The sequence below is a fragment of the Bactrocera neohumeralis genome, chromosome 5, assembly GCF_024586455.1.
Source record: "Bactrocera neohumeralis isolate Rockhampton chromosome 5, APGP_CSIRO_Bneo_wtdbg2-racon-allhic-juicebox.fasta_v2, whole genome shotgun sequence".
Taxonomy (NCBI): Eukaryota; Metazoa; Arthropoda; class Insecta; order Diptera; family Tephritidae; genus Bactrocera; species Bactrocera neohumeralis.
In genome coordinates this window covers 77,586,916-77,609,935 of record NC_065922.1, presented here as the reverse complement: position 1 = coordinate 77,609,935, position 23,020 = coordinate 77,586,916, and the positions used below count along the sequence as shown (strand labels likewise).

Sequence of the window (23,020 nt, the reverse complement as noted above, 5' to 3'; positions counted from 1 at the left end):
TGATGGTGGATCGACCAAAAAGCTGAGCAAAAGGGAGCTTAGTAACATTGTAGGGGTCATAAAAGGGAACATTCACAAAAGATCCTAACTTCATGGGAATGGGAATGAAAAAAGTGGATTCGGCGGAATGCAGAGCACGCGCGGAATATGAAGAGACGCTGCAGCATTATCTATGCGAATGTCTAACCTTCAGCCAGATGAGATGGGACATCGTTCAAACGACAGTCGGGTTTATGTAATCGGAACGGACCCGGATTTTTATCCGGCCGAGGATTGTCAACTAGGCAGAATTCTGCCGCTATAACAACAACAACAACATGAGACGGAACATAATCCACGCCGGAACGGAAACTGCAACGGCTCTCCGCAAAAGAAAAACCACCATGGTACATAAAGGACACCCTAATTTACAAATATCGGTGAGTTACATCAATTTGCTGTATGCATGTCATGTGCTCGTCATTGCTTGTAAAATTACATTCGTGTTTATACTCATCACGTCGTTTGTTGTTGTCCCAATTGCACCAGTTATCACTCACCTACACAAGCAGGAATGAATTCGCCAGGAGAGCCTCAACTAATCATTTGTAGTGGAATTTTGAATTTCTAAAGTAAGTTTATTTGAAAAGTTCTGGGTTGCAAGTATATGTACATACTCTCACACACACACACATACCCATAGGATGTTTATGCAAATGACTTAGAGACACATACAGCGGGTCTGCCTAACTCCTCTGGGAGACAACAGGCATAATCATTTAACGAAGCGTTTAACGAAATTAGTATGCAATGAACTTAGGCACATATACAGACACACACACACATGCATCTGCAGTAATAAAGTACAAATTTGGACAAAAAGATGCTTAAGAAAGTTGGAAAATGCTAGTACCCAGTGCGAATATTTTATTTCTGAGGCTTGTGGTAGCGCGGATGCCGAACGAATCCGGGCTTTTATCCGGCCAAGGATAAAAGCTACAAGAAAAAGTACAGGTAATTCTAATAATCTTTTATTCACCTTAGCTATGTGCTAATAGATTGAGTCCCACCAGAAGAGAGTTGGCCATTCTTTAAATCTGGCTCTAACTTTAGTGGAACGTCTTTACACCTTGATTTCTCAAGCCTTACTCGGTACCTGAAAGAATCTAACAAAATTTCTATTTGACGACCAAGGTTCTCATGAAATACTGTTTTCACACAGGAGACCCGCAAACTGATTTTCATATATGCCAGTTAGTAATTTCTCATCTCTGAACTCTCCTCAGGCTCTAAAATTCGTAAAGGATTACTCTTTTCCGCAGATGATTGTTTGTTGTAAGCAACCCTGTGGAGTTGGCGGTCCTTGTCCGGAAGAAAATCCTGGTCCGTTTCGGTTAAGTAGACACGACTGTCATGGAAACGGTCTCACCAAGGGGTGTTTAGCTGAGATTACTTTCTGATATCTCAACTCTCCTTAGTTTTTAGGTTCCTTACAGAATAATGCTTCACCAAGCGAAGATGATTGGTTGTTGTAAAGAATGTTCTGCCGACTTGACAGTCATTGGCCGGATAAAAATTAAGTTCCGGTTACGTGGACACAACTGGCATGGAAACGGTTGTTGTTGTTGTTGTTGTAGCGGCAGAATTCTGCCGAGTTGACAGTCCTTGGCCCGATAAAAATCCGGGTCCGTTCCGATTACGTAGTCCCGACTGTTGTGGGAACGGGCTACGTCAGGGAAACGGTCCGACCTTGCGGTATTTGTGTCACAACTATAGCACGTCTAACATTACTACATCTCTGACGTCGTGATCGGGTTAGCTGCCAGCGAATGGTTCCCAAAGATATAAGGAATACCCTTATGAAAGCCTCTTTGGCCGTAACTCCAGCCAAGGTCTTAATATAACGTATTTCAACTCATATGTCTGCAGTAGCGAAAAGTAACTAACGATTGGTGAGGGAATATATTAGCCCAACCAACGTGGCACTACAAATTGTAGCTAGTCATAACCTCACTCGTTTTCAAAAACTCACAACTTTGAGACTATACAACCGCTGGTATTCCTACATGGCTCACGCTTCCGTTGGCAATTCAGTAACGCTTCCCAACTTCCATGCAAGTTATGGCTGACAAGCGCCCTAAAGTGCACTCTACGCTCACAAGCGAAGTCTGTTTACTGTTTTAGTCACAGAGTTGAAATCAGGCTAAAATTGCATATAATTAGAAAGTGCAACCGATGTTGATCGCTGCAAGTGTCAAGCGGCAGTTTTAACATGAGTAGAAGAGGAAGGAGTGGTTGGAGTTATGTGAAGAAACAGAAAAATATGAAGGAGAAGGGTGAACAGAAATGAGAAGGATTAGCAGCGTCTTTGAACAGCACTTACGTGGGCGATGAAGGATGAAGGAAATTATGCCAAATAGCTGAAGGGTTTAGCTGTTAGTAGTATTAGTTGAGAGCGAAGACACGAGGCGAGTACATAAAAGTGAAGGGTCTAATGTGGAGAGTGAAAAGAGAATGAGTGCCAGATGTGAAGTGTGAGGGGGAGAAGTAAGAAGAGAAAGTTTGCCATGTGAAAAGTGAGGAAAAGAAGTGAAAAAGGAAGGATGCCATGTGAATAGTGAGGAGGGAAGTGAGCAGAGAAGGAGTGCCAGATGTGGAATGAAGAGGATAGCTATATGGTAGGTCAGCAATCAGTGTTTGAAATAAATTCTGTATACTAAAACTTTTTTAATTATATCTGTAATGTTATGTTAATTTATAACTTTTCAATTAAAACTCGAATTGCACGTTAATCTAAAGAAAATACTTCAAATATGCGTAGCAAGACATATTACATGTCACTCATACGCACTGCATAACTTGCCTCCACTTAGAATAGTATGTAGCTAGTGAATGAAAATTAAACACAATTATGCAAAATTTAGCCTGAGCTGAAAAGCCTAAATTCACTAATTTAACTTAGTTTTCGCTAGTAAATAAAATTTTGTATGAAATTGTAAACTTTTGCCAAATTGAACTGCTGCTCAACAATTTAAAATATTCGCATTACGCTAATCACTTTTGATTGGTGTTTATTTGCGGTTTTGTGTTAATTTGGGCACGTCACTCGTTAGGCAACTACCTGTTGCGCTGAAGTGCCGTAAAATATGCAAGAAATGCGTCGATTAAAATCAATTAATAGAATGTGAAAATTTTAGATATTTTAATGTGCGTGAAATTCAATGTCACCGATTAACTGAAGAGTGTGAGCGAGTTACATTTACATAGGTTTGCTATATATGAATATTCAAATTGAAAAAGTCGCTGAAACTGTGGAAAAGATTGACCAGGACCGTCACATAAGCAGCTGATCAACAGAAAGGGCTTCGTCTTCCATCAGGCCTACGCTAGACCATACTCATCTTTGGTGACTCGGCAAAAACTGGGAGAGCTTGGCTGTGAAGTTTTGATGCAACCACCATATAGCCCTGACCTTGCACCATCGGACTACCATTTGTTTCGCTCAATGCAGAACTCTCTTAATGGAGGAAAGTTGGATTCAAGGGAAGCCTGTGAAGTTTTTCGCCGAGAAACCAGAAAAGTTTTGCACTGATAGAATAATGTATCCAGCGGAAAAATGGCAAAAAGTGGTCAACCAAAATGGTACATATTTGCATATTTGGTTCATACGAAATATACAAATACGAAAAGACTCTTTCGACAACTCTATATTTGAACATTATGAAATGATTATGCCCTTAATTTTTATATTTTTTGGTTCGAGGGAATACCGCTACTGAATTTCATAGAAATATGAACGAATTTCTGTGTGGCGGAGTTGAGATTTCTATAAAGATATGCTTTAAGGCTGCTAGGATAGCTTGAAACCTCGATAAAACTAAAAAAAAATGTTCAACAATTTTTAAGGAAATTTTTAGGTAAATTCGAAATCGTTAAAACATGACTTTCACCAAATTTAATATTGAAAAGGAAGTGCAAAGTAAATAGTTATATCCGCACACATGCCAACACACACACAAGTACACAATTGAAAGCGACGCCACAAAAATGAAAATCTCTGTGTTTCACTTTCAATGCCAAATCTGTGAATGCATCGCCGAACTGCACACACAAAGCGGCATGAGGGCGTACAAGCGGCGGGGTAGCGGGGAGAAAAGGCGCAGATTAATCATAACAAAGCGCTGTTGACGATTTTTTCACTCACTCCTTTGCTGCAATTAAAAAGAAATTACGCAGCCAAAAAAGTTTTCACTTTTCTGTGTCAACAACTATCTTGGCGCAGCGCGCACGCACACAAAGCCACACAAACACATATACGCGCGCGCATGTTTACACGTATTTACATACGTGCCCGCGCGCCCACACGCTGCCGCAGCCGCCGACGCAAGCTTGGGCCACACTCGTCACACGAAATGCTGGCGCATAGAAGCTGGGCATAATTTCGGCGCGGCAATTTTCAGCGCCACACACACGCGCGCACCCAACGGGTTTTCAATTTTCAAACACTCAATTCAAATTTCACTTTGCTTGCTGTGGCTGCCAGCTTTCATTTTACTTGGCTTCTTTTTAATTTTTGTGCGAACTTTTTGGATTTTTACCCGCTCGCTCCTCAGCGCCGCATCATTTTTCCGCGGCTTGGAAAACACAGCGAATTTATGCGTTGGCCAAGTTCTGCTGACACACAGCGCCACTAAGCGTCTGCGCGGCTGCCAAAAGCTTGGCGGCGTACGGCAACTTGCGTTGCTCCAAATCCCAGCGAGTTTGTTACACTTTTTTTGCCTGCTTAATAGTGTGTACAATGCTTTGGCTGGCGCGTACGCCTAAAAGTATGCCTCGCTTTGTGGTTAAGGCGTGCCAAGTAACTTGATACGTGTGCTTAGTGAAATGAAAATTATTTTGGGGCACCGGGAAGATGACAAGAGATGCCAGTCTTCCACAAAGTCTAAGAAAAAGCACTCAGTTTCGTAAAAATTTGTGGAGACCAGTCTACAATCTTGCATATATCGTTCAATCCCAATGGGGTCGATAAATGTAAGCCCTCTACCAAATGAGCTTGTTGCTCCACAAAAACCGGAAATTTGCGAACAAGAAATCTGCTGAATGACCACGAGGGTTCTCCGAGTACGATTTGCTTTCTAAACTGATCAAAATAGAGAGAACTAATAAATCATATGCTGGCGGCCAATGAAAGTTTATACCATCAGAGTCCAACTAAGCGCACTGTGAGGTCTTGTTTTTCAATACTCCAAGCGAAGATCGAAGAATAAATTTATGAAAATTTGAGAAAGTCATTTCAGAGATTTCACACTGAAAACTATTCGCGAAAAATTTGAAGCAATATTGGTGCTGGGATTTATAGATAAATAACAACTTTCTGTTCGGTGGAGTTGAGGGCTCCATTAGCATATGTCACAAAACTGCCAGATAGCTTGACAGTTCGAAGTGAAAACAAACCAGTTCGCTGCCGCAATATTGTAAAGAAATTGAAGAGAAACGGTAAACTCAAACCTGCCCATAGGTCAAAGCTTCAGAAAGAAAAGTAATTGAAGTCAGGTCCAATCAGGCCTAACACACATACACTGCTAGGCCTTACTGATGGAGAGAAAATAGTCGAGTTGAAGTTGTGGATGGAAGATCATTGAATTAAAAGCGAGGAATGAAATGAATTGAATTAAACGAGCTGAATGTCTGAAGATATCGCCAAATCTCGGTCTCAATCCTGTGCGCTCAACCCAAACAACTTTGTCTGAAGTTTAAGCCTCATCTTATGCGAGCAAGGACTATCTGAAGTTAACACTATTGTATTAAACTTCTGTGCGGTCTACAGCGAAAGTAATATAATTCTTTTGTAACTTTTCAGCACTTCAAAGCCTTCACATTTATGAGTCTGTCTGTGGGAAGCTCTCTCCTTTTCTTGCGATGAAATGTGCAAAGACGGCGGGCTGCTGTCTTGACTCACCCAAGACATTTTACGCATGTAATTCGGGTCATGGGCACGCGTATATTTCTCTATATGACCTTGGATTAAAAAAATTGCAGAAAAAGCACGTTGAAGCAACAAAGTGAGAAAAATTAAAACAGAAATAAATTCGAAATCCAAATAACTAGGCCAAAAGTGCGCAGCAGCCGCAAAATGAAAAGGAAAATACATTTTTGCGTTTTTCTTTGACTCGACGCTGAAAAGTATGCAACAATGAAGTCCAAACCAGAAACTAACGCAATTCGACTCGCAAGCCAAAGAGCACTTTCTTCCAAAAGTCTATTAGGAGCACGCACATGCAATCACTCAAGCAACATGATACATGCGTTGTTGCCATATAGCGATGTTCATTTGTCAGGCATACACACATACATATAAAAAAACAAGGCGTGAGTAAAATCAAACGTACATACCTGTGTGAGACTCGACGAAAGTGCGAAATCGAATCTAATGCTTGTGTGTGTGCATGCATGCGTGTCTTTTACTTCACATTCACTGCACTCCCTTCACATGCAGCACACATTACGTTTTCGTCCGCTTCGCCAGTGGCTTTGAGGGCACGCTGTCAAATTCGCACCGAACTTTATCTGCCTGAGTAAGGGAAATTCGACACAGAGAAGGACGTGAAGCTGATAGAAAGATAAAGAAAGGAAAAATAATAATGAAAAAATAAAAAATAGACAAATAGAAAAAGTAAAATAAAATGTAATGCAAATATGAGAAAAAAGAAAATTGGAGAACAAAATAACCAAAGTGAATTTCAAGCATAAAACAAACCCCAGAAAAATAAGTGAAAGCAAGAAAAAAGTATAAAATCTCGCTGATGAAACAAAAACAGCAACCGGAATAAAAATAAAATGAAATAAAACCGGAAATGAAGTGTCAACTTGTTACAATTAACTTTGACAAGTTCGCCACTTCCGACAGCCACGGCCGAGGTATGAGTGCCATCAATTAGCGTCGATTATTTATAGTTTTTTCCGTGTGTTTGCTCAATTAATTTGCTGACACTGAAAATAGAACACTTGTCTGACAAGCTAAAATTTATTTTTAGTTTTTTTTTCTTTAACTTTCCTGTGCTAAAAATAACGAAGTTTATAATGGTGAATTTAGTAATATGCAAATTATTCAAAACAAAAAACAAAATTCAAAACTAACAATAAAATTAAAAAAATAGTTATTTAATTAACTATAACGTTAATAGAAAGTCAGCAAAAAATTAAATGCTTTTCTAAATGACTTTTATAATTTTATTCGTTGTTTAATTAATGAGTTTCTGAAATATTAAAATTAATTAATAATTATGGAAAATTAAATTGGTCAGAAAATTAATTACTTCTGCATAAGTAAAAAAAATATGTAAAATATTTAATTTTAATTTGCCTTCCGAATAATTAATACCATAAATTATAATAATAATTATGAAAAATTAAGTTTGATTGAAAATTAATTAATTATTTTTAATTTTTTGATTACTTAATTAATGAAAAATAGTAATTATGAAAAATTAAGTTTGTCAGAAAATTAATTAATTTGTAAAAGTAAAAATAATTTGCCTTCAAATAATTAATACCATAAACTATGATATAATTATAATAATAATTATGAAAAATTAGGTTTGTCAGAAAACTAATTAATTTTAATTTCCTTAATTATTTTAATTAATTATATTTATAATTTTGTTAGGTGTTTTCTATTTAGTTTGTCAGAGTATTAATTACTTTTAAGTTTCTTAATTATTTTAATTAAAATTAATTTGGTTTCTATTTTTATATTTTCAGCTTTAACGAATTTTGGGAAATTAAATTATATACAGCTACTAGCGGTGGCTCACACGAAAATAACGGTGCCCTGAGTTATTGTGCAATTTGTAGATATGTACATACACTCGCCGTCAATAGGTTAGACGTAATCGTATTTAAGTTAGTATTTAGCTTAAAAATTGGAACAAATTGTGAATTTAAACCATTCTCGAATCTCCTTGAACACACTCAAAAAATTTCATGAAAATCAGTCCAGTCGTTTAAGAGGAGTTTAGTGACATAAGCACGCATAAGAAATACATACATATGGTATATATAGTTTTTTTTTTATTTGATATTAAAAAAATGAAAAATGAAATAAAAGAAAGAATAATTAAGCAAAACACCAGAAAATTAATTAAAATAGTACTTAAATTTGCTCTCTATTCTATGGTTTTATAAAATTTTTTGACTCACCTGCAAAATTTTAGTTTACAATTTTCCGTTTTCGCGAAGTTTGTGCATATAAAACAATACTAATTTTTATTGATTTGAAAACTTTTAGTTTTATTTAAGATTCCGTAATTCTGTTGTCTAAATTTACTATTTAACTTAATTAATTTTTTTTTTCCATTTGACATTTTTAGTTTTCTTTTTTCATATTTTTTTTAAATTACTTTTACCTATTTACTACGCTCATTGTTATCGTATGTGTTATTTGAACCTACTGAGTTCACATAAAATGCATTGAATTCCATTTCAGTTGCAATTATTCCGCTGCTTTTAATTTAATTAAGAATATTGTATTTTTTTTTCTTTGCTTAAACTCATTATTAGTTTAACTTTTTGGTATTCGCTTATTTAGTTAACTAGTTATATAATTTACAAATATACTGCTAATATACATACATACATATAATTTTTGCCTAACCTTACTTACAGCTATAAGTTAAGCTATGTATATTGAGTTAAGTTAAACTGGTTTCTTTCGTGCTAAAAACTACTTAATATTTAATTTTTTTAAGTAAATTAATTAACCTAGTAAATTATTTGATCTCCTATTTCAAGTTTCTACAGTTATTTTGTTGCTTTTGTCCCAACAGTTTTCGTAAATACTTGATTTCAATACAAAAAACTAAAAATATTTATTACTTTTAAGTACTAATACTTTGTATTTTGTATTAATTGCATGATTTTTTTGAAAAAGTAAATAATTTGTTAACAAATTTGTGATGTGTGCTATTTAATAATTTTTAAAGTTGTTACTTTGAATAAACTTTTTATTGTATTTTTTTCTATGTTTAATTCAATATTCTATTATTGGAGAATACGAAAAGACTTTTTCGACTACCAATATATACTAGTAGAAATAAAAAAATTATAAATAGTTCAGAAAATAATAAAAAATAAAGTGTTCAAAAACTTCTTTTTCACCGACTGATAATAATTAAGAATCTAAGCAATAAATATTTTTTTGCAAATAAAAATGTAATATTAAAAACTACTTTAAAATAAATATGAAAAATTTCAATCGAATTTAGTAAAATAATTAATAAAAAGTAAATCAGAAATAAAATATGTCAATAGTAATTTTTTGTGTAGATATTAAATATTATTGACATAAAAAATTATGAATAGCATAAGAAATAATACTTAAGTAAAAAAAAATATTTTTTGCAACCAAAGTCCTTATTCAAATAAGGAATTGGATATAAATAATAAAAAAGAAATTAATAAACTAAGTAATACCTTTTTACGAATAAAAATTTAATATTAAAAATTTTCCTAAAATAAATAAAATAAATATAAGAATATAAAAAATTCTTTAAAATAAATATAAAAAAATCAAACGAGCGTAGTAAATAGGAAATAAGCTATAAATGCAACTAAAAGTTATCAAATGATGTTAAATATAGTCGAGAAAAATCATAAACGTCAGCAAGTATTAAAAAACACATATATTGAGTAGTCGAAAAAATCTTTTCGTATTTCTGCAACGACATCTATTACCAAAATACGAAAATACTTTTTCGACTACCCAATATATTGTAGCTGTCATGGACTAAACTAGCTAAAAAAAACATAAAACTCTCACAAAGTTTACTGCATTACAAAACAAACTGTAGGGTTAGGCGTGGCGTATGAGTAACACACTTTTTCTAACTTGTATGCCGTGGCGTATGAGTAACACTGTTTTTTCAAATTTTCATGCCGTTTGCAAGCATAGTGAGAGCGTTTTCATTTATTTTTCAAGTGATTTAGTGATTATCCCCCAGCGTTAACACGCTTGCATTGTTTGTTATTGTTGCAAAAAATTGTGTATATTTAGTTTGATATTTGTTAAAGTTTTTCATGCAACTGTTAATGGAAGTTGTGCATTATTTGCCGCTTTTCCACTATTTAGCGCATTTTATTAGCTAATTATTAGTAATTAATTCAATTTTTTTTTACTTTTTTCTATTAGCAACACACACATTGCCTCATTGACTAGCAGTTTTTACATATTTTTTGTGAATACAACATGTTGTTGTTGCCTTTGTTGCATGCTTATTTACAAAGTTCGCACCGCAATTGCTTTCACAAATGTTTTGTTATTTGTTCAAACACATTTATATAGTCAGTTATCGCTTATACCCGTTAATCACATTTAAGCTAAATTTTGTTGTTGTTCGATTTGTTTCCAATTATTGTTGCTATTAATTTAATTAATTCACACATTGTGCTCTCTAATGCAATTCCATGCAAATTTGCTTAATTTTATTAAATATTTTTTCGCTCGATTCTTAAATTGAGCACTTACCTAACCACTTACAAATACATTCACATATGTGTGCTATTGTTGGTATGTACACAGGTAGCTACTATATACATACATAGACTGAGAAACATACGCTATTTGTTTGCATGAATTAAATTATTCAATTTTGGTTTAGATATTTTAATTAATTTTTTTCAGTAAGGAAATTTGCATAAAAATTTGCACAAACACACATATGTACATAATACCGCATACATACAGACGAAAAGCATATGCGTTGCTGTGTTAGTGCTCAACCTCAACTATTATTTACATTTGCCTTCACACATTTCAATTTCTACCGCAATTACGCTCACACACACACACTAATACTAAAACAAAATAAATTAACGCTTTGAGTGCCAAAGCAAACAATTTTCAAGCACAAAACGCAAAAAATACGCACTCGCCGGCACTTCAAAGGCAAACTTACGTTGTTTTTTTGCTTTTCAAGCGCCCGAATTCACACTTTAAGCGAAAAGTTTAAGTAAAAATGGCGTAATTAAGGCAAACTTAAAAGAAAAATTAAAAAACAAACTGAAACCGCAATTCATTGACAGGCTGGAAGTGCATAAAAAACGTGCCAGTAAGAACACATGAAAAATCCACGACAAAAAGACGAGCAAAACAAAAGCATCCACAACAAAAAATTAAAAAAAAATATAATAAAGTACCAAAAATAATGCTCTCCGCACGTGTGTGTATGTGTCCTGCGCCATACCACTGCTGGCTGCTGTTTTGTTGACTTCATTTCGCGACATTTACAGGCGTAAGCATGGGTGTTTGGGCCAAAGAGTCTGTATGATGGGTGTTAGCCAGGGCGTATGCGTAACCGAGTGTGTGCTTGGTAGCGCGACCACCGCGTCAGTGGCACACATAATTTCTCAGCTGTCGGACATTTGTCGTCGCTGCCAAAGATGAATATGTGGGCGTGCTATTAATGGGACTGTGTGTGTTCGCGGTTGTGCGGTTTATTTAGTGGCGAGTGTAAACAAACGTGCCCCTGTACACATATATGCATTCATATATGAGGTTGCGGGTACTTTTGGAGAAAATCTTTTTGTTTTTTATAAATGTTGGTGGTAAAAATCGAAACCTAAATCAGTTTTCATAAATTACAAAAAATATAAAAATATAAAAATAAAAAAAAATATAAAAAAAAATATAAAAAAAAATAAAAACAATAAAATAGGCCCCAAAATTGTTCCCTTTTTTAAGGTAGTCGCCATTTCGTAATTCTTTTTTTTTTAATTTTTTGTAGCTCCAGACATTGTGACTTTATTCAACATTTTTGGTTTCAGATTGAAGGGTTGATCCCATTCGCCATGGTCACATACCAATTTTTTGAGACCCAAACTTTATCAGCTGTTACTTTTAGAAATTAATAAACTTTTTTTTGGATTTTTTGGTGTGTTCTTGTAATGTTAATGCAAAACTAATAGTAAAATTGTTAAATAAAATGGGGGTATAAATAAATAAGTCTTCTTTTTCGACATTTCAAAAATTACCTAAAATGCATGGCTGTAGACTACAAACCGTCTTTACTTAAAAAAAAAAAACTATTTTGCCTTTTTTATGGAATTTTAGGATATAATAACAAAACTTAGACCGTTTGCCACAAATAAAAAATAATGAATATTTAGTAATTAACGATCGTGCTTACATATGTATATTAAATACTTTTTAATAAATGTTTTCTTGGTAGTTTTATTATGGAGATAAAAATTGAGAATAAGTCAATTTTTCACACAAAAACAATTTAAATAATTAAAATAAGTCCATTTATCACAAAAAATATTAAATAATTTAAAAAATTTAAATAACTGAAAAATTTAAAAAAAATATGATATAATTTTTTGGGTTATAATATTATGTAAAATTTTTAAGAATACTAAAAAAATAATTAATACAAAACATTAAAAAAAATAAAAAATTAATGAGTTAAAAATGAGTATAAAAATTTATAACACTTTTTAAGTTCTCAAAATTAAAAAAAATCTAAATAATTTTTAAGAATTAAAAAAAAAATATTCTAAATAGATTTTAAAAATTAAAAAAAAAATATTCGAAATAATTTTTAAGAATTAAAAAAAAACATATTCGAAATAATTTTTAAAAATTAAAAACAAAATTTCTGAAATATTTTTAAAAATAAAAAAAAACATATTCGAAATAGTTTTTAAGAATTAAAAAAAAATATTCGAAATAATTTTTAAGAATATTTCTTTTTAAATAAAATCAATAATGGGTACATACAACTGCTCAAATAAAAAAACACTTTTGCACAAATGATACTGCTTATAATTCAACAGCCTCTGAAGTTTTCAACCACAGCAGAAAGCACAGCCTTTAACTGATCTGTCTCTCCTTTTCGCAAGCGCCTGCTTTGCTTCGCATTACCAGCAAGCTCAGTTGGTTATCTTCATTTCTGCTTTCATATTTGCTGTCTGCAGCAGTGCATGAAAATTTACTCCATCCCACACAAGCGGTCTGCATTTCGAGTAGCAACAACAGGAACAACAAAAATAGCACTAACAGTGATGGCAGCGACGCATCACATCACTTCATGTCGCACTTCACCTCCTTTGCACAACGAAAATAGCAAAGAAATTGGAGCACTTCTGGTTTGCAACTTGCTCACACACACACCCATGCAGTTAAGTGAGTGTGCGCTTGCATGTGTGCAACATGTCAACATTCGCCTGCGAAATTTCACCAGTTCAAGCATCTTCCACACCGAACCACACCGAGCCGAGTCGAGCCAGCCTGTAGTACATCATGTCGCATACGTAATCAACATGCGAGCTTACGTGTAATGGCGGTCTCCGATAGACGGTGAAGTGCCAGTTGCATGCAATTCACTTCAAACTCCTCGCCACGCCACACAGGAATGTAGCTTTCCAGACACATGCACAGAGACGTACATATACATATGTATGTGCATATGTGGTAGTTTAGTCAAGTTTCTGGCATTTTTCGCTTGTTTTTGCCTTCCCTTTCCACTTTTTCTATTTTTAGTTTCTGTTTGCTGGTAGTTGTTAGTTTTGTTGTTGTAGCTACTGCTGTCCTACTGTGGCTGAACATATCGCCCAGCCACTTGGAATTCGCTGAGCACGATATTTGTGTCTTGAGTGGCAATGCAGCGACAGTGGGTCAAGCAGCGCACAGAAGTGCACAAAATAAGTACAAAACAAACTTTTGATAAACAGAGCTGAAGTTGTTTGTGAACAGTTTTCCAATTTATAAGTTATTTGTAAATTGTTTCAAGTGCATAATGTGAAAAACAAATTATATAATGAGGAATATGAAAAAAATGTATAAAAATAATACCAAAAAATAAATGTTATGTAAGAATTAAAGAACTGAATTTGATTTACAAAATAAGGAAAATAAAATTTTACTCTTTTTTTTATTTAAACAAAAAATTTCTAAAATTTCAATTTATATTATTTTAATAATTAAAAATACCAAAAAATGATAAATTTAAATTAAATAAAAGTTCAAATTTAAAAATTAAAAAAAAATTAAATTTGAATTACAAGAAAAATAAAAAAAAATTGAAAATTTTTAATTTTAATTACAAGAAAAAATTAAAAAAAAATTGAAAAAATTGAATTTTAATTACATACAAGAGAAATAATTTAAAAAAATTTTTAATTTTAATTACAAGAAAAAATAAAAAGATGTGAAAAATTTGAATTTTAATTACAAAAAAAAACTTAACAAATTGAATTTTAATTACAAAAAAAAAATAATTTTAAAAAATTTGAAGTTCAATTTTTTAACAGGTAATTTCAGAAAGCGAAATGGTTAAAATGGATGCAAAATAAGAAAATTAAAATTTTATATTTTATTTAATTAAAAATATGTTAGAAAATGTAATTTCAATTTATTATTTTAAATCTTTAATTTAAATATGTGGTGTGAATAAATTATTGTTTTAAAAAAATTAAAAAAATAAGCTATTATTTATTATTAATTAAAAAAAATTTTAAAAATTATAATTTTTTTTTCAAAAACTCTATTCAAACTAAACTAAATTTTTCTCAAAACCAAAATTGTTATTTTTTACAACTGTCTACAAAATATGTGAATTCATTCCAGAAATGCCGAAAATAAATTGCCGAAATATTACGCTCATTTTTGGGAAGCATTTTAATAAAATTCAAATATTCTCGCCAACCATTTTTCAAACTAATAAACTGTGTTAGAGCACTGCCATACTAGCAGGTCTATAACTCAAAGCCAACTTAACCGAATTATATGCGAGAAATTCTTATGTCCACACATATACACGCACACATACATATATGTATGGCTAAAAGTCAGCTTATGTGGCTAACCCGACGGACTGCATCCTTTCACAGGCAATTCATAAATCTTCTCATATCTCGAGCTGAGCTGGCAGCTACCATGTATAAGTGCAAATATGTGTGTTTATGTGAGTATGTTGTGTGTTTGTGTGTGTGTGACTGCCGACTAATAAGACATCTCAAAAGTCACTTGAAGACAGTAACATCATAAGACTGGAAAAAATTGTGTCAAAACCACAATGGCAACAGTGTAGACAGTGCGCCGCAAAGTATGCTTAGACGCAAATAAATGCACATCACACATACACACGCATTGTATGTGGAGTATACAAATACATATACACATATAGAAACACATACACTCGAATATACAAATACATATACTCGTTCATGTGCGTGTGCTTGTGCAGGCTGTGTGGCAGCTTGAACCTTTCATTATCATTTCCATGACAGCGCGTTTGCATGTGTGTGTGTGTGCATGTTGGCAGGCAGCTGAAGTGGTCAGTTAGCAAGTATACGCCGCAAAGTATGCCACAACAATCAGAAATATAAAATATACAGTTATTTGCGGCTGCGAGGGTCAGCTGCGGAGAAATATGTCAACGCTGTCGCCGGCTCACCTCATTACTGGCACACAATACACGACAAATGCTACAACAAATTGCACGCACACAAACGAAGCGAGCTGTATAAACGGTATTTATGCGACTGTAGTGGTGCAGTGAAGTTGCCCAATCGGTTGACCGACTTCAGTTTTTAACTAGTTTCAGTTAACGTTATTCAATTTAATTTAATTAAATTTATGTTAGCAATTTTTATATGTCTGCTTGCAGCAAATAAACCAGCACGCACACACACACACACTCATATGGCATTTATGCTAATATAAAACACATGGCTTTTTAATTAAATGAAATGTGGCAAATTTAGTGGCTGCTAATGTATGTATGTGTATGTCTGCAAGTGTGCGTAAGTGTGTGATTGTGGCGTTGCCAACTAGCTGAAATATTTGTGCTGATTGCTTGCGATAGTGTTGGGCTCGTCTCATTTATGGAATATGCGCAAACATGCCCACACATGCATTGGGTATTATTTCATATAATTGCTCGTATCTTAATTGTATGATCTTTGGCAGCTACAATAACGGTATGTATTTGAATTTAAATTAATGCGAAATTTGCATTTGTCGAGTTTTCGCTTGGCAAACCTGATTGTTTGTTAATTAGTGAGTTGTTATGCCGTATTAAAGCCGAAAATTCGCAGGAAATTTTAAACAACATTCGGTGGTTAAAATACTCAAAACTAAATTAAAATTATTGTAGACAGACAAAGCGCCATTTAAGCATTCTCTAGTGTATATAATTCAAGTAATACTATACAAGAGCTTGCTGAGAAGGAACGAACAACAACACAAAATTTATAGAGGCAGAAAACTGAGAGCAATTCAGAACTTATATCATATACAAACATAAAGAAATCTTAAAAATTAAAAAAGAAACGTAAAAACAAAAATAAACAAAAAGCGAAGATAACTTCGTTTGTTCGGAAGCACAGTAACCTTTATATCGGTTAGTCGAAAAAGTCTTTTCGTATTTTGTCAATAAATGTCGTTGCAGTAGTATATAGTATATCTCTAGTGCTACCAATCACTTTGTGTCATATCATATCGTGTTGGAAAAGTGAGATTTTGAAATTAAATTCGGGGAAGTTGCAAAAAAGTTACAGCTGTTCGAAAGTGATTGGAAATAATGAAGAAATTCGCTATATTTTGAAATTTTTGTATTATATAAAAAAGGGGAAAATGCCACGCAAGCCACCAATGAAATTTGTGAACTTTACGGAGACGACGCTTACGATGATAATTCGCACACTTCCGATCTGGAAATTTCGATGTGAAAGATGCACCTCGCTCTGGTCGACTTATCGTCGAAAAAGTCGTTGAAATTATGAAAAATATTGGCACATAAGCAGCCATGATAACGCTAAGGAACTTACCATTCATCAGCAAACGGTTTTGAATCATTCAAAAACGGCTGGCTACAATAAGAAGCTTGATATTTGGGTATTATATGAATTGTCTGTGAAAAATTTAATGAACCGAATTAACATTGGCGATCCTTTGGTAAAACGAAATGAAATCGAACAATTTCTGAAGCGAATGCTAATAGGAGACAAAATACAACAAATGGTCGCAAAGCCAAGATTGACGCCTCGAAAGGTTATGCTGAGTGTTTGGTGGGATTGGAAAGGAATCATCCATTATAAGATGAAGCAAACAATCGAAAAAAAGGCCAGAACAGATCAGAACAGAAAAGGCTTCGTCTTCCATCAGGACAACGATAGGCCAGTTGATGACTCGGAAAAAACTGGGAGAGCTTGGCTGGGAATATAGCTCTGACCATCGGAATTTCATGCTATATGCTACAGTGATGCAATATCGGCGATTTCGGCAACGTACAGTCGCTTGGCATGAAAAGAACGTATGCAAAATTTCAAATTGTTAACTCAAAAACTCTGGAACTAGTTTGCGTATATACAGGCAGGCGAACATGGCAAAGCTCGTGACGCTGATATACAACTCTGACGTTTCTTTCTAAGTATTGTAAAACTTCTTGGCTAACTGATTAGGATACAGAAATAATAAAAAATGGCTAAAAATTTACAATCTCGCACCACATTCACACTACTTATACTAATTCAGTCACATTTAGCTAAAATCTTAGAGCATACTCCAACTTTAAATATATTATCCTACTACTACGACGCGTCAATTGGCTTTCATGCGTTAAAGTTAACCTCAAGCGGTTTCACACCCCCACATACGCACAGAACAAAACCCCCTTTGCTTGACTTACATTTACATTATGAGTCTCGAAGTTGTGCTGATGAATTTTCGCTTGAGCCTTAGCTTAGTATAAAAAATGGCGTTGCCGCGCACTCACACGCGTATCACGTCGCCTGGTGTCGATTTCGACTTGGTCGTCAGTTCACTGAGACTGCCAGCCAGTGAGTCGTGCTCGTTGTCACTATCTAGGCCCGCGCTGTGCGCGCTTGTGCTCGCCGCCGTCGTTGCGTTGGCTGTGGACGCCGCGCCTGCTGCCACGCCACCTAAGCTGTCATCCAGCATTGTGGGCGCGCCCATCGCCGCATATGCTACCGCAGCATCGTCACCAGCCTTGTCGCTTAGCAGCAGGCTGTGCGGTCATCTCAGCGATTCGCGTCACATAAAGACGTCAGCGCCAGCGCCGACCATGCCGCCCGCTTTGCGCGGCGTCGTCGGCACGCCGTGTGGACAATGCGTCGCTGTGCTGGCATTCGAAGTGTTCACACTTGCTGCCGCTGCTGCCGCATTCATAGCTTTCGACTCGTCCTCGAAGGTGACCATTTTCTCACGCGGTTTCATAATGATCTGCATTTGCTGCGGTGGCGGCGGTTGCCCGGTGCAAATGAGCGTCTGTGGTGGGCCCAGCTGCAGAGCGTGCGGTAGACCGCCAGCCATACCCATGCCGCCACCGCCATGTTGTATGGTCGGGGAGTAACGGCGCGCCGGTGGTAGCGCTAAATCACCGACACCCGACAAATTGAACTCACTAACGCTGCGCGGCACGAAATACTCCATGTGGTGCTCGGGTATGCCTGTGGAGCGACGTATGGGTGTGTTGCGTTGGAAAGCAGAACCCGCCGAACGCCGTGGCAGCGAACTGTACTGTGTGAGCGTATGCGCCGGTCCGAAGAACATCGTCTGGTGGTGGCCAAGTGTGTTGCCGCCAAAACCGCCAAGTTGCGTCGGCATATTGGAGTTGCCATTGCTGCCGTTTCCGCCGCCGCCACCGCTCAAGGCGAGCAGCTCAGCAGCAGGTCGTTGTCAAGAGGACTTCGGCGTAACTGCCACGGAGACAAGCGCAACGTCCTCGCCTTGCGGCATCACATGATCTTGTACGCTGAACTTGCGCAGCCACATGACGATCTCTGTTTGTATGAGGCTGAAGCACATGGCCACCACGGCCATGCCGACGAGTATGTACGCAGATGCGAGATACAGCGTGAGGTTGCCGGTAGGCGCCAATTCGCCGAAACCGATGGTGCCCAACGAGGTGAAGCAGAAGTAAAGCGCCTCTAACACGCTCCAGTTTTGCAGTTTGTGGAAGAGCACTGCGCCTGAAGTCACGTAACAGACCAGCACCATGACGCATATGGAAATGGGCACGCTGGGACTGTGTGTCGACGCGTGCATACCCATACCTATGGAGCCGCTGTGATGATAGGCGGGCTTGGGCAGTCCATAGTGATGCGCAGCAGCAGAATGTAGCTTCCCGCTGCCACCGCTACTGTGATGATAATGTTTATTCGCACCTTTGCCGCTGTCATTCGGTGGCAACTTGCCGTTGCCGCTACTAGCGCCGCCGCTACCGTTATTGCCTGTATTACCAGGTCCACTGCCGCTGCTTACGGCGCTTTTGGAGCGCGCTTTGCGGAAGAGGCAGCGCATTGCGGCGGAGAGACCCTCACCCATGGCGGATAGGTACAGCAGTACAATGGGAATGCCGAAGAGCGCATAGATGAGTGCGGCAATGCGACCCCACTGCGTGCGTGGCGAGATACCGCCATAACCTGAAAAGAAAGAAGAGATACATTTAGAGCGTTGAACATAACATACAAATCGAATTACATATGTTCATTTTTATAATTTATTAATTCGCAACAATCCAACTTGGCGCTTCAGTTATGAAACTCGTCAGTTAATTTCAAGACGCTTGAAAAATGCAATTACACGCTGTAAACTACGCAACACCAAACTTGAATGTTTGTGGTTTCTTTGACTTGCCCTGGTAAAGTATTTGAAATGCTCCTTTGAAGAGGTTTTCGCATAGCGTTTCAAATCATAGTCATGTGTGGCCAGTGGGACATTGCGTACTTAGTTTTGGCATTGTTTATCCTAATTGGCCGGAGAACTTTCCATTGCCAGGCTATATAAAATCTTCTTCTAGTCGACCCTGGGTTGTTACGTCCGAACGGACGAAAATACTCCAGCTCTGGAAGTATTCGACGCAGTACCCGCCGGGGGAAGCAGAGGAAGAGGAAGACCTCTACTCCGTTGGAAAGGCCAGGTGGAGAAGGACCTGGCTTCGCTTGGAATCTCCAATTGGCGCTCCCTTGTGAAAAGAAGAAACGACTGATGCGATGTTGTTATTGTAATGAAGAAGAGAAGTCGATAGAATCGATCTACTTATCATGTGGAAATTCATTTGGTAGGCTTTGCAGACTCTTATGTCTCATGATACTATGACGAAGCTTTTCTCAACAGGCCTTCAATAGGAATTTGGAGCTTTCTCTAACTCGAAACGAGGTGTGCTTCGATGGAGCTACATGGGAACTCGTGGCAAGCTCTGAAACCAAATTAATTCTGGCTCTTTTTCGGATGGAAATGCAACCGATATTATAAAAGGCATTACAGTGGCGGTTAGAGGAAAATTAAAGAAATCCCGATTGAAAACGAGAGAAAAATATATGACTGTAAGCTCAAGCAGGGCCTTCAACCGTTTGGCCCGTTTTCCTGCTGGGTCAACGCAGAGCCATTTGCGGTAAACGTAGTCAGTTGCCGGCTTTGTTACGCTAATGTAGACATAAACATATACACGACGTGCAAATCTACATATTTTATGTGTGATTATACACACACATACTCATATACATGTGTATATGTAAATAGCCTTTCAGGCTTTCCAACAGCTACAGGCCCATTTCCGCTAGCGAATCTGCCACTTAAGCAACTGTTACTAAATACCATACTTTGCCGTAATTTAGCCACCGGGGCAGCGCCATGAAGACAGACAATAAACGCGCACACACGAGCGTACAGGCGTTCATGCCACAATGAGCGCCTTGTAAACTGGGTATATGTGTGTGTAAATCTGGTCAGCCGGGTATATTTTGCAGGGATTTAACGTCGGTCAACTGTTGCGAAGTCACGGCAACGCCGAAGGGGCAAAGTTGGGCACTAAGTGTTAAGCTCAATTTATCCCAGCGTGTATGTGTGTGTGTCGTGCTGGTTCAAGTTTGCACATATGCCGACACTTAAGCGCAGCGCTGCGGCACTCAACCAAGCGCACATACAGACACATATTCGCGCGGCTGACACACGTGCGGCCCGAGGCTGTGACCGCACGTTCCGCTACATCCGGACCCTTCATTAGCTTTTATGCTAATACTTAATTTTACATATAGACATGCGTGTACAACTTTTACGCAACCGTGTGGGTGTGTGTATACCATGTATGTATGTATATAACATTTGGGGTTTGATGAGACTTTTTGCTAGTTTTCATGTACATCAACGACGGACAGCTGCCTTTGTGCAACGTGTGTGTGTGGCCGTGTGACCTCAAATGGTGGTGACTTTTAAAGTGAATTACCGCTAAATGCCGGTAGAATGGAGTTCTAGGAAATTTTTGTTACTGGTCACGTCTCACTGGCTTAATTGTGGAAACTGAAATTCAACCGCTTTCGAAATTATAATATTTAACGGATGTTATGCATATGACACGTAACTTCAAAATTTGTTTGAAACCCTTTTAGTGGCAAGCGAAGACTCTCATATGCCAAAATTGACGCAAATTCTTACATACATATGTAACTTTATAAGTACAGAATTGAATTTAAATGTTAAAGCGATTAAATATAAAAAAAAATATTTCCAAAAATATCACAAAAAAAAAAATATTATCCCAAAACATGAAAAAATTCTTTCTAGTAAGACAAAAAGTGTAAATTTTTTATCAGAAAAATACTGGCTTCCCAAACTATGTTTTTAATTTCATCCCAAAATTTGTCCCAAAATCATTTGCTTTCGATATTTTTTTTTGGAATTGCTTAATTTAATTCCAAATTAATGTTTTTCCTAAGTTTATTCATGAAAATTACTTCATTATAATTGTCCCAAAATGTTGGTTTCAAAAAAATATGTCCCAAAGTCATTTACATTATATATTATGTTTCTAAATACATGACTCAACTAAAAATAAATGTTTTCGCTAAGTTTATTCATGAAAATTACTTTATTATAATTGTCCCAAAATGTTGGTTTCAAAAAAATTTGTCCCAAAGTCATTTACATTTGATATTACTTTCCTAAAAACCTAATTCAACTAAAAATATGAGATATTGCTTAGTTTGTACATTAAAATTATTTCATTATAATTGTCCCAAATTGTTGGTTTCAAAAAAATTTGTTCCAAAGTATTTTTTTTTTGATTTTATAATCTGTTTCTGAATACCTGATTCAACTAAAATTAAAAGTTTTTGCTAAGTGTGTGCATAAATATTACTTCATTTCAATTGTCCCAAAATATCAAAATCACTAAAGTTATATCCATATTAATTAGCGAGATTAATAAGGAGATTCTTCAGCAGAGATATTGTCTGTAGACTGTCCCAAAATGTTTTTGCTTTAGAAGGGTGCATAAAGTTTTGACTAACTACCGCTGTGAGCAAATTTTTTAAGTCTCTGGTAGATGGAGAGCATTAAATAAGAGTCCCAAAGCTTTATGGTTTATCAATAAGGCAAATTTTTTATAAATATTTTTTATAAAAATTGTAGTCGAAAAAGTCTTTTCGTAATTTGTCAATAGATGTCGATGCTTTTTGTGGATATTAAATGTTTAATTAATGTGAACCAAAAAATTGATTTTGCCTACAGTAAAATACTTTTTCTCACAACTTCATTATTAGGGTGTAAATATTAACATTTCTGAACTTCTATTTCCTGCAGGATTGCATTACCGTGTTATTTGTATTACAGCTCCTATGTCAGTATGTTGCTATGTATGGAAGCGAGCAAATCTTGACTAAATGCAAGGCAAATAAAAAGTGGCCAAAAATGAATAGTCTCTTCAGCTACTCGGTTGAAACAGTCATTTTTGGCATGAGAGAATGGCCACAATTACAACCGTTAACGCATACATACGTTACTCTCACATGCACACGCACATAGCAGCGTCATACGTGTGTACACATGACCAGCTGCAGGCAAAGCAACTACTATTTTACACGCTTTTTATCACTTCTGCTGTCATTTGTGTAGCAAATAAGAAAAATTTACAATTTTCTCTTGCAACTTGTTGTTGTAGTTGTTAGGCTCGTTTTCCCTTTTGTTATTATATTTTTTCTAGCCTTTTTATTGCAACTTATTTGTGCTGTGGTTATTGTAATT

The 23,020-nt window shown here is 36.1% G+C and overlaps 1 protein-coding gene across 1 annotated transcript in view; it reads right to left on the bottom strand.

Annotated features, from left to right (window-relative positions):
* Positions 1 to 23,020, bottom strand: part of LOC126759245 (uncharacterized) — a 162,912-nt gene that overhangs the window by 40,242 nt on the left and 99,650 nt on the right. Inside the window, 2 exon segments of the mRNA XM_050473966.1 lie at positions 6,373 to 6,588; positions 17,667 to 19,422. Of these exon segments, the coding sequence (XP_050329923.1) occupies positions 18,032 to 19,422 (1,391 nt within the window). The 3' untranslated portion in view covers positions 6,373 to 6,588; positions 17,667 to 18,031.